This window comes from Lepidochelys kempii, chromosome 7 (genome assembly GCF_965140265.1).
Source record: "Lepidochelys kempii isolate rLepKem1 chromosome 7, rLepKem1.hap2, whole genome shotgun sequence".
NCBI classification, from domain to species: Eukaryota; Metazoa; Chordata; order Testudines; family Cheloniidae; genus Lepidochelys; species Lepidochelys kempii.
Window position 1 is genome coordinate 31,058,581 of NC_133262.1, and position 17,971 is coordinate 31,076,551.

At 49.5% G+C, this 17,971-nt stretch overlaps 1 protein-coding gene across 1 annotated transcript; it reads right to left on the reverse strand.

Moving 5' to 3' along the window:
- Positions 1-300: 300 nt before the first annotated feature.
- On the reverse strand, positions 301-15,235 carry STIP1 (stress induced phosphoprotein 1). Its single transcript, XM_073351761.1, has 14 exons — positions 15,072-15,235; positions 11,385-11,594; positions 10,142-10,283; positions 9,512-9,653; positions 8,663-8,831; positions 7,187-7,313; positions 6,202-6,304; positions 5,697-5,817; positions 4,658-4,754; positions 4,131-4,255; positions 3,276-3,312; positions 2,855-2,958; positions 1,274-1,446; positions 301-741 (listed from the first exon to the last, which is right to left on the reverse strand). The coding sequence occupies exons 1-14, from the start codon at positions 15,078-15,080 to the stop codon at positions 669-671; spliced, it is 1,632 nt and encodes a 543-aa protein (XP_073207862.1). The 5' UTR covers positions 15,081-15,235; the 3' UTR covers positions 301-668.
- Between the last annotated feature and the right edge of the window lie 2,736 nt (positions 15,236-17,971).

Genomic DNA, 17,971 nt, shown 5'->3' on the forward strand with positions numbered 1-17,971 from the left:
CTGGACTGGTGCCAGCATAACCCTGTTAGCTTGTGACAGCAGCAGAGGATCCAGATCCCGCCTGTCTGGCTACATACAGAGGCATGTCAGAGAGAGACTTCCTGTTTCACTTACTGGCATGAGACAGATACAGCCACTGACAAGTGAAGCCAGGTGCCTTCTAGCACCCCCTGTGGGATGGCTAGCTGCAAAGCACTCTGGCTGCTAAGAAAGGACATGGACATGGCTGGGATCTTGAAACAGACTTTCCCTTGGTTGTCTTGTGGGGAGGAGGGACAGACACAGACCCAGAAGCACCGCTGACTGCTTTGCTCTTTTATTGGGAGTGCAGCATGGCAATGCAGTCTCACAGCCAGAAGAACCAGACAATGAACAGTTAGGAGCCGCCACCTCCCAGGCCTCTGCCAACAAAGAGAAAGAACCACAGAGGGGAGGGGCAGCTCAACAATGGAACAAGCTGCTTGGAAGATACAGGAACTGGAGAGAAAGTGGCCAGCTGGCCTCACACTGGCATGGGTGGTGTGGGCAGCAGGTCCTGTAGAGAGCATGATACTGTACAAGTCTTTATCTCCTATTGAGATAGGCTTTCCTTTTGCTTGTACGGCCAGTGTCCAATGTCCCAGCTGCTCTATGAACAGGCAAAGGGGTAGAACAGGGTGGCGAAGTCATCACCGAATTGCAATCAAACCAACATCCATCAGCTTCTGGATTTTCTGGGCTATTACCGGGTTCTTTAAGTGTCTGCAGAGAGGAAAAAGTAGTATCACTCCAAAGCACTTGAGTTTGACACTTCCATCACCTACAAGATGCAGCTGCCTCCAGGTTGGGACCCAGTGTCTTTTTATGAAGCATTCCCTGCCTGTGACACAGCCACCTCTGGGGTGGGATGCAAGGGTCGGGCATGGTTGGTGTCAGACAACTCTGCTTAAGAGGGTAAAGGAATATCTTGCACATGCTTGAAACTGATGGACTGTAAGAAGTCCAAACTTCCCAGAATAGGGGAATTCAGCCAAGGCACTGAGGTGAACACCTTAACTCTTGAGAAAATGCTATGGGCTCTCATGTGGACATGGTCCCCTTCTATAGGGACCAGCATGGGATAATGGTTTTGGACTCAACAGCACCACTTAAAGGCTGAGCTAAGCAGTGCTATAGGTTCCTTATAAAACACACCCCTATGTGGCTCAGCAGGAAGCACAATGCGGCTCCTCAGGAGCTAGATCTACCCAGACCCAAGCTCCAGTCACCCCCACATTCAGGCAGCCTCACTCACTCGCTCAGCGCCTGTGGGTCCTTCTGCATCTGCTCTAGGATCAGCCGCATTGCTGGGTCACTCATGATCTGCTGCACCTCAGGATCAGCCATGGCACGCCGCTTGACCTCCTCGGGGTTGTCGTTGCGATTGTACTGGGCCATGAGGCAGCGCTGATAGCCGTCGGCGGCTTCCTGAAGCAAGAATGGCAGGGGCAGCATGAGGAGCTCTGTCAGAGCTAGCCACTGTACCCTGGCTGGTGAGGGGTAATGGTAATGCCATGCAAGGTTGGTTTGGTGACAGGACACAGGCTCTAGGCCTTCTCAGTCATTAGTCCTTGCAACCTGGGCCTCAAGGGAAGCCAGAAAGGATCCCTGCTAGGGAACCTTAGCAAGGCATTTCAACACAGCTTACCCTGGGGGAAGGGCTGTCTAGCTAGTACATTAAGTCAGTTCAGTTCAGCACAAACAAGCCTGCTCCCACACCCACAGACAAACAGTCTTAGGTACAGGACCATTGTGATCACCTAGCCTGATCTTCTGCATAATACTTTCACCCAGACATGGAGCCCAATGATTTGCGGTTGAAAACAGGGTGTCATGCTTACATGGCTTGTGTGACAGACTGTGTAAAATCTCAACTTTCATTAAAAAGAAGTTTCTAGCTCTCACATCTGCAGAAAACCTTCCAAATGGGACCAGCAACAGACAGTTCTGTCTGCCTGAGTCCGCAGAGAGCTTGACAGTGATTCACAGGGGCCAGTTCTGCTACCCCTTCTTAATCTGATTAAAGTGTCAGCTTGAGAGCCCAGTTTGTAGTCATTAACTAGCTGTAGTGGATGGAATGGAAGTGACGCTCACAATTTTCAGGTTTCAGAGTGGTAGCCATGTTAGTCTGTATTAGCAAAAACAACGAGGAGTTCTTGTGGCACCTTAAAGACTAACAAATTTATTTGGGCATAAGCCTTCATGGGCAAAAACCCACTTCATCAGATGCATGGAATAAAAATACATTAAGCAGAATATATATATTATAGCACATGAAAAGATGAGAGTCGCCTTACCAAGTGGGGGGTCAGTGCTAACGAGCCAATTCAGTTAAGGTGGAAGTGGCCTATTCTCAACAGTTGACAAGAAGGGAAGAATACCAAGGGAGGAAAGATTACTTTTGTAGTGCTAACAAGGCCAATGCAATCAAGGTGGCCCATTTCAAACAGCTGACAAGAAGGTGTGCGTATCAGCAGAGGGAAAGTTACTTTTTGTAAGTTTCAGAGTAGCAGCCTTGTTAGTCTGTATCCGCAAAAAGAAAAGGAGTACTTGTGGCACCAAAATAAATAAATTTGTTGGTCTCTAAGGTGCCACAAGTACTCCTTTTCTTTTTGCGGATACAGACTAACAAGGCTGCTACTCTGAAACTTACAAAAAGTAACTTTCCCTCTGCTGATACGCACACCTTCTTGTCAGCTGTTTGAAATGGGCCACCTTGATTGCATTGGCCTTGTTAGCACTACAAAAGTAATCTTTCCTCCCTTGGTATTCTTCCCTTCTCCAACACCAGACGGCTGCTGGCAGTATAGTACTGCTAGGCATTAGATGCTCTCACCTTGCAGTTGGAATCCAGGTCGAGAGCTTTCTGGTAGACGTCCATGGCTTTAGTGTAGTCCTTCATGGCTTCTAGCGCTGCAGCTTTTCGGGTGTAACCCTTAACTGCAAGCAAAACACAATCCCTTGGGGTTTACGCTTGCTGAACACTTCTTCCCTGCCTGTGCTTCCACCGCAGGTCGCTTTTGGTAGCAAGGTCAGCAGGGCATGTGACACACTGATTAGGAACCACAGGCCCTGGCCAACAGGATGAACTTAAGGTATGTTCAGCCTGAACTATTCCACAGGCCTTTACAGTATCAGCCCAGGCTCCCCCCTCACCTCAGTACGTGGTGGCTATTCCACAGTGTCACATGAGAAGATAGGCCAGCCAAAGTGAATTGTGAAAATCACCCCCCCGCCAGTCAGACACAGTCACTTACTAAATGTAGGTTCTAGCCGGATACATTCTTCACAGTCCTAAAGGAGGGAAGACACCATATTAAGTTCTCTTTCCAGTAAAGTTATCAGGCTTGTCATTTTATTAGCAAGATACCTGGCCTGCTTCATACCCATAGGCACCGACTCCGTGGGTCCTCAAGCACTGCCCCCCCAAAAAAACAAAGGGGGGGGGGAGCTCAGCATCCACAGGGCCAGATTAATCTTTTGTGGGCCCCAGTGCCTGGACGGTGGCCCTGCCCCATGCTCTGCCCCAAGGCCTGCCCAGCCTCTTCCCCCTGAGGCCCTGCTTGCCGTTTGCGGGGGGGGAGGGGGGGAGAGGGAGGAGAGGAGCACCCATCAGCGCCTGTGTTCATACCTATTTAGCTGCCCTAAGCAAGAAATGCTGTCATTTCACAAGCTGCCAGGCCAGCCAAGAAAAGGCCTATACTTGAGCGTGGAGCTTCTGAAGGATTAAATGCTTTGGAAAGCAATGTTCATAGGGATGGTGGGGTTGGGACACAGGGCTGAAAGGTTTAAAGATGCTGGCTCATCACCAAACCTGGACTGGAGTACAATTAACACAAGCTGTTGGGCAACTGGAGACAATTCTAAGCATGTATTTTCAGCTCTTTGGGGCAGGGACTGTTCTGTGTTTGTACAGCACCTAGCAAAATGGAGTCCTGGTCTGGAACTGGGGCACTTAACAGTAATACAAAGAAATCATCTCCTCTGAGGACAGCAAGATGACATCCAGGTTTGTTGCGAGGATGACAGAAGCCCTGGTTTGCTGCTGGCCCGGAGCCCTAGTAATGCATGTCTAGGATGGACTCAAGAGACACGCGGCCTCCGGTGCTTACCTTTAGTGCTAGCGGGAATTCCAGGAGTTTGGTGTAGCAGGCAGCTCTGTTGCTGTAGAGTTTGGCATCGTTAGGGTTGCGTTTGATGGCTTCTGAGTAGTGTTTCATCGCTTGGGGATAGTCCCCTAAGAGGGGAAGAGGGCAGTGGTAAATCATAGGGACCCCTGAACCCCTGCACTCACTCGTAAGCACTGCACTAACCCATTCACCAGAGCATGGCTTAACTCTTCCCTCCTTTGCCACACAGCCCAGGAACCTGCAGTTCCTCTTGGCTTCAGCTGTAACTCTGGAAATCAGGCTACCCACTTCTGGATTGACTATGGAGTGAAGCTGGGCTGACAACATCCCAGAATGATGGTACAGAAACAGCTAATGCCAGATTCAGTCACACCCCCACAGCAAGGAAAATCCCAGGATACATGAGGCAGGCTCCTTTATGACTACTGAAGAGACTGGCCCATTAACCCAGCCCTGCCTATGTTGCAGTGCTCTTCACTGACTCCTAGTCAAGCTTTGAGAGCCCTTACCTTTCTGGAAACACTCGTTGCCTTTGTTTTTCTCCTCCAGAGCCAGATCGGGGTCAATGTACGCCAATCTCTCCTGCTCTTTCAAGATCTTCTCAGCCTGTGGAGGAAGCATGGTATGATGTAACAGACCCTGCCCCTCTAAGTAGTACCCCCCACTCCTTGGCAACATATTCTATTCACTACAGACTGCTCCCTGCTTTTTGCATCCAGGCTGCAGTAGGGTAAAATGGTCAAGACACAGGGAGCTGATGGGGCTTGAGAACATGATGCCCACACCTGGTAAATGCTGCGGGGAGCTCCAGCGGTCTCCCCATCCCTCACACAAAGCCACCCAGCCCAGCAGGCTCCCCACGGAGTGCTAGACAGAGTGGCCATGCTGTAAGCCAGTGCCAGACAGAGGTCAGGCTGAGTTACTACACTGATCCACTTTCACCTGGACTGGCTGCTCTCACTCAGATACCCACAGATATCATGCAGCAGTAAGGAATGTGTTCCAGCCGATGGACAAGTTTTGTAGTGTGTCTTGTAGTGCTGCAGCAAAGCAGCCACCCCAATGCTTCAAAACCTCCCCCTTTGTTTGAAAAGATCATGCTTCTAGCCTTCATGGCTGTAGTGAAAACTTCATGCAACTGAGTTTAACAACTGCTGATGTCTGCCCAAGTCTTCAGACAGCTGGAAATAATACCTCAGAGAGGGGTAAATTCCCCCTCCTTGAATCTAGTTAATTCTATGGTTCCCACTCTTGCTGGCGGCAAGAAGCGTGTCTGCAAAAGGAGGACTCGAACAAAGGATTAACGTAAGGTGTCAGGGACTCACAGCCATGGCAATAGGGAAACTTGGCAAAAATCATGTTTCCAAAACTACGTGGAGCCCTAGAAGCCCCCAAGCTACAAATATGCTATGAGGCTTGAATTTTAGAGTCAGGACATTTAAGTGGCAGGATGATGTCTCTGCTCTGCCAGCAGGGGAAGGCTGTGCAAGTGGGTGCACACCCTGCAGCAGGCCCTACATGCACTAGGGAACACGACCCCACACTCACTTGCTGACACTTCTTTAGCACATCTGGAGTCCGGTGCTCAGCCAGAGACTTGTTATAGAACTGGATGGCCTCCTTGTACTTCTCTTCCTTGAAGTAAGAATTGCCAATCCTTGCGTAAGCTCTGAATGTGGAGAAAGCAGCCAGCATCAAAATAAGGGCAAAAGGGGACAGAAGTATAGCACCTCCCTGCACAGTCCTCCCTACTGAAGTTTTTCTCCCTGACCCAGAGGACCCCTGCAGAGGAGAGTTTGGGGTCTGTGGCACAGCGGTCAATTGCAACAGCGACTAAGACCCAGCAAACTCGTTTCAAGTCACTGGCTAATAGCCATAACTCAGACCTGGGCTGGATTTGAAATAGCAACCTGGAGCTGAGAAGTTTCTTCATGCATAACTAGAAGGCACTTGGATACACTGCTGATGAGGGTGCTATAGGATCCCAAGGAGAAGGGCAGGTGGCGAAGATGCTTGCTACCGTAAGCCCCAGCCCCATGGAGGATTCACTCACTTGGCGATCTGCCGGTAGTCCTCCCTGTTCTCACGCCCCACCTCAATGGCCTGCTCACACAGCTCTCGGCATTTATTGTAGTCGCCTTTCTCAAAGTACACCGCTGCAAGGGGAAAAACGCATGTGACACCACTTTCTACCACCTGCATTGTTCTTCTAGCAGAGCCCCAATGCCACTCAAATTAAGGTTGCGCACTCTGTTTAAAGGCTGACACTTCTACGTGCTCCAAAATCCACATTCTGCTAATATTGCTTTGAAATTTAGTGTGCCTCATGGGTAGGGTCCTGAGAAAAATTGCAGTTTTTTAAATTAACACCAGTGTCATGGGGAAAGTAGCAATTTTCACAGAATGTGGCCAGGGAAAGGTCACTTCTGTACTCCTTGGTATAAAACTGGCTACCTAGTTCCCCCTGAACTACTGTGACTTTTTCAACAGGTGGAGGAAATGGGCACCTGCACACACCCATTTCCTTCTTGGTGCGACTCTTAACATTGAGCAGCATCATATCAGAGGAGCAGTTTGGAGGTGGGGAGGACTTGGCAGCCAATTTTATGTGAGGCACACCACCACTTGGAATATGCATTATGAGCTTGTGTGAGCTGAGCAGGGTTGGGCTAGATCAGCATGTGGATGGGAGACCACCAAGGAACCCCACAGGGAAGCATACCATCTACTCCATCAGCCTCAGCATGGGGCGAAGGGGCAGATATGGTAAGAGACAGACTCCTTGTACCTATAGGACATACTACAGCCCTTTTGGTAACTCTGGGGACTCAAGCATGTTCCAGGTCAGATAATTCCATTCTTCCTCACTGCTGTTTCAATGGTTATAACATTCTCCTTAATCTTTCTGTCCTCTTGACAGACAGCTGTCCCATTTCACCCCAGAGGTTGCTGCGTCTCAGTGTGAAGGGGGAGAATCTCTTTTAGAGTTAGAATTTGGAAGCAGCACCCTCAAGATCAGACTGGAACTTGCCACTTACCTGCTTGGTTACTGATGTAAGTCATGTTGGTGGGATCCAGCTCTTTAGCTTTGTCATAGTGCATTAGTGCCCCATCAAAGTCTTTCTTCTTGTAGGCCTCGTTTCCCAGCTCCTTCTCCTTCAGAGCCTGAAAATGGGGGGACAGGAAGGCGAAAAAGCATCTCCAGCTGCCATTGTATCAAACTCTTCAGCTCTCTTAGGACTTACAACCCAGGTCTGGAGTCCAAGCCATGAGCTGAGTCCTGGCCTATGCTACAATATCCTTCTAATGACCAGTGCCAAACATTCACAGGCTTTCCTAGCATCACCCCTTCCCACCACCACTGGAACCAAGGCTTGTGGGGGCACAAGTGTTTACTTCTAGAGCGTGGTGCTTACAAACATATGCAATATTGGTATTTCCTGCTGCCAGGAAACAGACAGCACAAGATTGGAGGGGAAGGTTTCCCACAGTGATGTGTTAGCACTCTTGTCCTCAACTGGAAGCCTTGCTCTACTTACCTATGTTTCCAGTCCAGCGATAACACATGGAGCTGTGTGATGAGACAATTTGCAGGTTGCATGGAGGGCATCTACGGGTGGACTACAGACAAGAGGCTAGTCTGGCACACTAACACTGTGCTACATTCAGGGGAGAAGCGAGCCAGCCTTCTGCATACTAGCAAAGGTTAATGCACTTGCCAGTTGGCATGGCACATTTCTAAAACAACAAGGCAACTTATTTCCTCCAACACTGAAAGTCAGCTCAGTGGGCCTTCATAGCCTTAGGCGCTGAGCTCTAATGGAAGCCAAGAGGAACTAACGGTATCTTTGAAAACAGTCAGGCCTCAGTGCAACATCCTTTGCCCAGTGAGAAGATGAAGGCTGGGGAGGCCTTGCCTGCTACCAGTTCTTACTTGTGAATAGATTAAGTGCCTGATTTTCTAACAGGACCTCCCCCACCAAACCCCGAGGTCTGAACCAGCCATGGGCAGTAGTTCTTAAAACAGCACCTATTGAGGTCAGGCCCCTAACCTTGGTTGTTTTATTGCCATAGGAAATCCAGGTGCAGACAGAACCCAAGATGAATTCCTTGCCCTGGCCTCTGACCCTAGTGCAGGTAAAAGCCTAACCATGAAACTTACACCCTCCTCCCAAGCAGGCAGTTGCCCCTTAACAGAGGCAACAGGAGCACCATAGTGATAGCCTGTTAACCTAGTGAACCCACAAAGGAAACAAGGTTATGCAGCCTCAGAAGAGAAGGGTCTGTGCTAAGGCTCCTGTCATAGGGCCAATGGTCAATCTGAGCTGATCAGCTGACCTACTGCCCTGCACAGCCAGCCAAGTATGCTCTGTTCCTGAGACCAGTGCATCTTTATTAGAAGGCCTTGCAGCCCTACTCAAGGTCATTCCCTTGCACCAAACCCCTCCACCCAGCTTCTTGAGCATGACAGGAAGCTTTCAGCATAACAGGACCAGGTATTCAGCTGGTAGTACCTGCTTCTTGTTCTCTGGGAGATCCTCTTCCATGGGCTCTGGCTTGGGTTCCTTTTTGGGTGGAGGGGGGGGAGGTGGAGACATGGCTTCATCCTCATCGTCCCCACTACCGAGGTCAACTCCCAAGAGCACACTCAGTGTGGTCATCACTCGTGGGTCCTGCAGCTTCCTGAGAGAGGCAAGGGGGAGGAGTGAGTAGCTGGGAGTCATTCAAACAGGCCCTACAGACCTGGCTTCTACATCTTGGCCAATTGGGATGATGGAAGATAGTCTGAACCTCCAACTCCAGGCACTGGATTCTCCCTGCTGTAGCCTAAGGGAAAACTCAGGAAAGCCAGATACCTGGGAACCAGCTTGGGAGCTAAATACTAGCTTTCGATTCCCTCTTTGCAGCACCTTTATATTTTGCACAGCTTGGTCTTCACCTGCGTCACTGCTCCTATTTCACTTGCCCCTTTGCTCTTCCCCCACGCTGCTGCCCCCAATGTCTACTTCAAACCCCTTAACACCCTGCTACTATCCTGCTCTCCTCTACAACATTCCAACCCAGAGCCCCGCAGGCCAGGACCCTGCCTGTGCATCTGAGGGGCAGCATGAATGGTTACAGTGATCCATATACACTCTGCCTTTTGGCTCAAGGACACAGCCTAAAGGGTTATGCATGACTGGGCATCTTGGATCATGCATACCCTGGGATGGCATGGTGTAGAATGGGGAGGCAGAATAGCTGCAGTTTGGAGAGCAAGGGAGACCCAATGCATGAGACTCAGGACAAACTACTCTCAAGAGGATGAAACCTTACTCTTCCCAAGATTACACCACAGCAGAACTGGGGTAGATCCAACTTACGTCCCCAGGTCAGAAGGCTTGTTCCGGAGCTGTTCAATCAGGTCTTTGTAGCTGGGATCATTCATCAAGGCTCTTGTGCGGGGGTCGCTCTCTAGCTTCTGGTAGAGGTTTGGCATATTAAAGGGGTTCATGAGCTTCCTCTCTGTGTGGGGCAGAGCATAGAAGCAAAGACTGGTCATTTTAGCAACCAAGGAATCCCAAGAGGATCCTTATACAGGGCATGACATTTCGGCAGCTATAAGAAAGCTGCGGCCTGCATGGCTAACACAACAACCAACCTCTGCCGAGTGATACTTGCCCCTTGACCAGATGCAGGGGCAGGGAGCCTTGTGAATAGACTTGTCAGTCCCAGCTCAGGGTTGAAAACTGGGCAAGCCCAGTTGCCTGGCAGAAAGAAGGTAGCCCTAGTCCTAATTCCATGGCACCTTTTCTCTCCCATGCTCCTCCTGTCCACCCAAGAGCAGAGCATAGCCCCTGAGAAGGCACTTACTGTAGGTGCAGAGAGGAGTCTTATCTCTGCAACTTCTCAGTGCCAAGCATTTAAGCAGGGTGGCTTGGAAGAAAACAGTACTTATATATTAAGTGGAGATCTCTGGCTGCAATTCCTGCTCCCCCAGTTCGTTCCCTTACCTGCTAGCCTGGCTTCCATGTTCTGGAGCCCCTCTTTTAGTTGAGAGTTCCCCGGCTCATGTTTCAACCCTTCCTCATATGTCTTCTTGGCCTCTTCAAAACGATTCAAGAACTCCAGAGCAGCTGCCTTGCGGGAGTAGCCCTGAAAGCAGGAGAGAGGGATACAATGGGGCAGGAAGTCATAAGGTCCCAATGGAGGATGGGATGAGTCCCCACACTCATGGAATTTCAGCATCACTACATCCCACCCCAGACTCTAGCATATTGGGGCACATCGGAATCTGAGCAGAGCAACCTGCCTCTGCAACATTTAGGCCCATGTCTCCTGTAAGGTAAGGAATAAAAATCCCCAACATCCTGTGCAGGAAAACAGACACCACTGGAGGACAGAGGTTTGACAAGCACATCTTTGTAAGCTGCCACCTTGTTATAGGTCACCTTCTGTGGCCCATGCCCAGAGCATAGGAGTCTGTCACAGCCCCCAGCTACAGAGCCTAACCTTTTAGCTCAACTCATGGCTTATAGCTCTGAAGGTCTTGTGATTCAGTCCCCAGTGACAACGAACATGGTGGCCAATACATAGAACAGCCACCACAAATGTTACTTCCAGAGACTGGAAACTGCTTTGACTGAAGAGAAATTCCTCAGGGTTAAACTCAAGACATGTGGGTTCAAGTCCCTGCTCCACCAAACTGTAGGTGATGTTGGGAAAGTCAGTCTCTCTGCCTCATTTCCCCATCTGTAAAATGAGGTTAGCAGCACTGCCTTGCCTCACAGGGGGATTGTGGGGATAACTATGTTAAAGATTGCGAGGCCCACAAATACTACAGTAATGGAAGCCATATAAGTACATTAAATAAATAAAAAGCTGGGATTTTCCCCAGAGTCCTAAGGGATTTGTCACCTAACTCCAGCTCCTTTTAAGATCTCAGCCAAAAATCAAAGGAATTCCTCTTAACAGCATGTTTTCAGAGCACTGAGGTATCATTTATTCCCGGTTTAAACTACAAAGACAACATGGTTATGCTGTTACAAAATACAATTTTTCCTGCCACATGTGACTAGGGAGAGCCAGGCGGTAACCACATTTTAACTCCAATTGGCATCTATTGCAAAACATGACTCTCCAACGACCAAGATTTTAAGGCACGAAATCACCACTGTGATCAGTCTGACCTTCATAACACCAGCCCTAACATTCAGCAAGACAACACGGTTTAAGAATCTAGAGAGGGACCCTCACCTTGCCCCACTCTGGCTTGAGCTCAACCGTTTTACAGGCATCCTCCAGTGCTTTCTGATACTCCCCTTTCTTGGCGTAGGCTGCAGATCTGTTGCTGTAGAGCACATGGTTCTTGGAGTCTAGTTTTATTGCCTCCGAATAGTGCTTGATGGCTTCTGCTATGTTGCCTGCGCTCAGGGCTTTGTTACCTTTTTCCTTCAACTCATTCACCTGTCGGAGGGAGAGCAAGAGCGAGCAGGGGATTAGCATGATCAGATGTGGGTGGAAGTCTCGAAGCAACCTTCTTGCCCTTGAATTATCTTTCCCAACTCAAAGCATCACAGGCAGGAAAGAGACTTTTAAGACTGCCCCTTGTTATTGCCTCTTGGGTTTTTCACAATCAGCAGCTGCTTGGAGTCTTACTGCAGTCAGCACTTGGAAAAGGAAGAATAATCTTTCACCAGGAACCACTCTGACTCAATACCTGCTTGAAGGGAGACATACTGCCTCCTTTAACAGTCCCAGAAAGATTAATACAAGAGCACGATCAGCGTCTTGACAGCACAGAGATTCAGTAAGAACTCAGAAACTGACATGGCTGTTCTGACATGGAAGTTGTGCAACACCAAAGGACTCCAGATTTCTCAGTAAGAGGTCTGTGAATACCCCAGATCAGAGATAACCAAGTCTATCCCTCTTGCAATTCTCACCCAACCAGCCACTTCTCCCCTTTGGAGACCCCTCATGGGTGGAACTCTCCCACATGACTGACTCAAGTAGTTTAATAAACAATGGCCAAAAAACACCATCAGTTTCTAGGAATATGCAGCTTGGGCCCATCAGTCCGTTCAGAGTCAAAGGAAATTTACCTATGATTTAAGCACCTAGCTCAAACACTCCAGAGACCCAGAAGTCATCAGGTGGTTAAAGTTGTGTAGGTGTGACTTCCCTGAAACCGTGAACTGATGGGGAGGCAGTACCTCTCGAAAACCCAGCAACTGCTAGCAAGATGTCTCGGCCAAAAGAAGGCAATCACTGATGACTCACTTCAACAGCACATCAGGTTGGAACTCTCTCTAATGAGCTCCTTAGGAAGGCTGCATATAATATTTGCATTTTTCTCACCCTGTTACTTCCACTCTCCAAGTACTTCATAGTTGAACTCTGCCGTACAAACAGAAGCATGTCCCAGTTACATCCAAAGTCTCCCTTCTACAAGGAGGAGTGTTATGATGGCTCCCTATAAGCTCTGTTCCAATGCTATCTCCCTTTTCAGTGCTGATTGGGGCTGAGCATTAATGGATCTTTAAATTATATGCCATGAATGGCAAAATAATTACTGCCTCTAAAAGCTTTTGAATGCTCACCCCAAATTAGCTGACAGTGTAAGAGCCTTACTATTTGGGGCAGAAGCAGGAATAATCAAATTTAAAAAAATAATTTGACAGTCTACTTCAATTTTCAGGTATCTGACAAAACTGGCACTCCAGTTTCTGGGCTTGAGAGCTCAGAGATGGTGCTACAAATTAAGAACCTTTTTCCATTTTAGAGCTGGATTTACATTCTGACACAGGTCATAAGCAAAGACTTTTGGTGGGCCTCATCCCAGTCCACAGTGGATGTCTGTATGCAAGATAAAAAGCCAACATATAATTGTGCAAAAACTGGCCTTTTTTTGCTCAAGTCAGGGACCAAGACAGGAAATGAAGAATGGCACGGAGATAAATCAGGAGTTATGTCTGCAGAGGGGGGAGACAGGAGGAATTTCTTGAGTGGAGTGGAGAGGGAGTTGCGATTGACAGGCATCAGCAAAGATGTGAGGAGGTGGAACTTAGGGCTGGGATAGCAGGGGGTTGCAGGTCAGGACTGAGGGGCATCAGCAGAGCTGTATGCAGAAGGAACCACGGACAGGAATAGCGGGGTGGGGCCTTGTAGTTCAGGATTGTGGGGCACTGGTAAGACAGTGCTTGTGTAGGAGGCTCATGCAGGCCTCATCCACACAATACCTAGACTCTAGCAAGCACAAGTGCCTCAGTTTCATTAGTTCTACAGCAACATGAATTTTAGACCAAGATGCGAAGTTAAACTCAACTGCCTTACTCCAAGATAAAGCAGCTCCCTCAGGTCGGTGATTTGCTGTGCTCCAAGAAGCAAAGTCAGCTGTGCAGCTAGAAGTTAGTGGAGAAAACAATTAAGGGCCCTTCACCCATGCAAAAGCAACAGGCTCTCTTCTGGGACAGGCAGGAGGGAGCTTCTAGTGACATGTATTATGCCAGCTGTAGACCTGCTCCAAACATTCCCTCCAATGAAGATACCCCAGGGGCTCTTTACTGCACCTTAATAAGCCTTGTTTAAGCAGCAGCTCAGCTGTGTACAACTCCCATCTCCAGCATGAGAATGCAACACATTCTTCACCCCCGCCCCAAACAGTTTAACGTTGCTTGGAGACCTTAACAACTACTCAACAAGAACAGTTACTCCTACCTGGGCACATCTTCTATGGTAGGGGTATGAGACAGTGGTGTGCATGCACATGCAGAGGTGAGGCTGAAAATGTGGGGGGATAGTACTTCCATCCCAGCTACCCAACAACACATCTCCAGACAGTCCCTTGAACAACCCCGATCATACACATTTAGTTCACAACCAACTCAGACTCCTAGTGCTGCCCCCTTTACTATCTCATACATATTTTCATGCCCCGCACTTTATAGTTCCCCTGATGCTCCTTGCTCAGCTGGCTGTCGCAAATCACTCTATCTCCTTCCACACCCCTGCTCCCCAGACACCCCACGACCACCAACTTCCAGGACTCCTGGCTACCTCTCTTCACAGCTGTTCCATTCCAGTGTCCCAGACTGCTCTTCAGTATCTACCGCACCCCCTCAGATCCCAGCCACCCTCTCCTGAGTGCTGTCACCCCAGCACCTACACTCACTTACTCTGCCCCCTCCCTTCCAGGCTCAATCTAGACTAGGATAAAAAAAAAAAATCTTAAAGCCATGTCAGCAAACACATTTTGACACTCAAATGCAACCAAGGTAGAATGGTCTTTGACATGTGTTAGCTGGTAGTGCAAGGTCAGTGCAAGGGAGGATTTACCCTGCCCGCCTAGCACCTGCTAAAACACAGCTTACCCCTGTCTACATCAGGGTGTTAAAATGTATCCGGCAACAGGTTCTTAAGAGACACCTTTTAATCTAGTTTAGACAAACTCTCCTGCTCCAGGGCCCTTCACTGACTCCCTGGCTATGTCCCATCCCCCCCCCCCCGCCCCGCCTTACCTCTTCCCACCCCCACCATCCCCGGGCTGCTCCTTCCCACCCTGACACCTCCCGCCTCCACGGGTTGCCTGAGGGAGCCCCCCGGCTCCATCCCTTGTAGATTTCAACCCCTGCCCCAGGCTGCAGCCAGCCCGCCCGCCCGCCATCGCCCGGCTTTCCCCCTACCCCCACCTCGTGGGCCGTCCCCCAGATCCACCCACAGGCCGCACCGCCCCCCTCCGCGGCCCCCCGCTCTCAGACTCCTCCCCACGGCGGCCCCCCCAGCTCCACCCCCCCCAACAGGCGCCCTCTACAGTCCTCCCCACAGGCTGCCCAGCTCCCGCCTTCACACCCCTCCCTCAGCGCCCCCGCCCCTCCAGGGGTCCCCCCAACACCCCGCGCTTCCTCGGCCCAACCGCCTCCCCCCTCAGGCCCCGCCCCTCACCTTCTCCATGGCTCCGGCTCAGGGTCAAGCTCTGTCTACGGGACACTGTCGGTTAAGTCTTCTCCTGCCCGGTCTACCCCCTCTCACGCCGCCTTCTGGAACCTGCTAGAAGCCTCCTGAGCCGCCCGAGCCGCCCCATTGGTAGGTACACATCTGGGCCCCGCCCTCCCAACACCATGATAGATTAGAAGATGTGTCGCTCATGGGCCAGGCCATGCCTACTCTCCGCCTCCGCGCCGTCAATGAACGCGGGGATCATTGCGATAAGCACAGTGATAGGTGAAAACTAATGTCAATCGACACTAGCCCCATCTACCCCGCGTCTCATAGGTCTGGCGGCCTGCCAATCAATACCACTCTGAGGCGCTTTCCTACCGGCCCTAATTTTGATTGGATGTCAGCCTAGTGCCACGCCCCCTGCTCTGCCCATCTGATTGGTCAGAATGTCCAATAGCCTCAGCCATTCTCAAAGTCCATTGGTCTGGAGACCCCCTCAGGTTCCAACGGCCGTGCCCATTGGTTAGAGCCAGTTTCTGGAATTTTCCATCCTTTTCATTGGGTTTCAGGAACAAAATGACGACATGCGAGGAGCTGCATCCTGATTGAGCGGAGCGGGTCTGCGTCATCAAGACACCATCCCTTTATTGGGCGACTCCGTGGGGCGGGAGGCGGCTGTGAATGGAGCCTGTCTGATTGAGCTGGAGTTCCCAAGGTGGGGGCTGGTGTACAGCCTGGTTGTCCGCTAGGGTGTGTGAAATATTTGCACATGCTTTCCACGGCCGCAATACTCCTGGGTCCTTTACACGTGCCTTGCACACCCTTCACTGGAGAATCCTGTTTGCATGCACCTTGCAGCTCTGAGGCTGGGGAACAGGTTGTGTTGGTGTCCCCCCAATGTGATCAATGTGTAATTTTCACTTAAGTTCTCTTGGGCTTTTGCACCCGGCCTGCTTTCCTGCTGTGCCCTTAGTTTACACGTGCCGTGGGTGCTGTAGTGCAACTATTCCAGTCCCACTTGCCCAGAACTATTATTCTTTGCACAAGATTCATTGTAAATGAATAAGTGCAAAAATTGTGCATCCCAGGTTTAAGAGAGTATCCCATGGTACGCACACAGTACAAAATTTGTACATCATGGTGTGACAGCTATTGCAACCACAGGCAGTGTTTCTGAAGACTATATTGTATTAAATTTATGAATGTTTAGTGTATCGGGGCCAGGGATTGTATGCAACTCTGTGGGGTACCACGGCTGCTCCAGAAACAAAAAAACAGCCCCAGAAATTGTAACCAGCTCCAGAAAAATAACAATCCTTGGGTGTTTTCCATATTAGGTTCAGGCTGGGTTTTCCAGAGACTAGAAAACAGAGACTTTGGGTATCTAAAGGCTAAGTTTAGAGAGACTTCGGGGGTCTCAATCTTTGTTGAAAAGGCTTTGACTAAGATGCCATAAGACTGATAGGTAATTTCTGTTATGTTTAGTAAACATGTAGGCACTTTTGTTGTTTGTTGTATTTTCTCTATGCTTTTTTCTTTTGGTCCTTAAAATGTACTCTGCTGAGAAAGATCTGTGTGGTCACACTGTTAAAAACATTAATTGTCCTCAGAGAGAAAACAGCCCAGGCACTAGCCTTCAGGCAGAATGGCTGCCTGGGGATGTTATAGTTTATAGCAGGGGGCTGTGCAGGTACAAACTTAAAACTCTAGCTCAGCTGGGAGTGGGATAAAGGTCCCTGCCCAAAGACAGGTGTTGGTTGGAGCCCTGAGCCCTGACTGGGCACACCTGGAGGGGCCACACAGATGAAGAATATAGGTGCAGTTACCCTGAAACTGTGACACATGGCATGCAATGTTATGCAAAATGGGTATATGCTAAAATTAGGCACTGTGGTGTGTATGCTATAATTTTTTTAAGTGCAGTATACAGCAAAGAGCATGGGTTGCATAATTTCTGTATACTTGTGTATTTCCCAGGGCATGATTTTTGTACACGGTGCACATGCCTTGGGGCACGTTCCGTACATACGTGTACCTTTGCATGGATTCACCCCTGCAGCAATTTCACTAACTCAGTGTAACTCCTAGGAATTTACCTGATGTTATAAAACTGCCGAGGTGTTTTCCTCTCTCACTGGACACAAATCTCAGCTTTGTTTTCACAGAGGATTTTCATGGTGGGAAGCTCTTCTAGAAGCTGCAGTGCAAGCTGCTGGACAGCTTTCGGTAAAACATTTGTAGGGACTGATGTGGGGGAGGAACAGGAAATCTGCTGTGCTTTTGTTGCATTATAACAAAGAGAGTGAGGGGGACAGAGTCAGGACTCTTGGGTTCTATTCCCAGCTCTGAGAGGAGAGGGGGTCTCATGGTTAGAGCAGGGAGGGTCTGGGAATCAGGACTCCTGGATTCTGACCTTAGCTCTAGAAAAGGAGTGGTGTGTAGTAGTTAAAGCAGAGAGGCTGGTAGTTAGGACCTCTGGGTTCTGTCCCCACGGCCGGCCCACAACATTTTGGCACCTGAGGCGGGGAGCTCAAATGACTCCCCCATACCCCCTCGCTTGGGCCAAAACTTTGAAAGGTCTCAATTCTGCCTTCTTCCTGTTCTACTCCTCTCATGGTACTGCTCTGCTACCTACCCCAATAAAGGAGAACTAACAACTTAAAATGCCTTAATCAAAAATTTTAAGTAACACTTAATTTTCAAACACCTGAACAGCAAATGTAATTTTTCTTGTCTGCATAGTAAACACTGGCATTGTTATCTGTTTGAATAATCAAAGTGGTGCTTTCCGTGCCTTCTTGGTTGCAAAGATTTGAACTGCTTCCTGCTGAAGGTCCACAGTCTGGGCCAGCTCATGCTCTATTGAGATAGTTGCAAGGCCGAGCAGCCTCTCCTGTGTCATT

What these genes read in the sequence shown, in the direction of transcription:
- STIP1 (XM_073351761.1), bottom strand. An exon ending in AAGCCTTCTGACCTGGGGAC is followed by an intron (nt 8,832 to 9,511) that starts GTAAGTTGGATC and finishes TGCCTCTCTCAG; the next exon opens with GAAGCTGCAGGACCCACGAG. An exon ending in CCGGCTAGAACCTACATTTA is followed by an intron (nt 2,959 to 3,275) that starts GTAAGTGACTGT and finishes TTTTGCTTGCAG; the next exon opens with TTAAGGGTTACACCCGAAAA.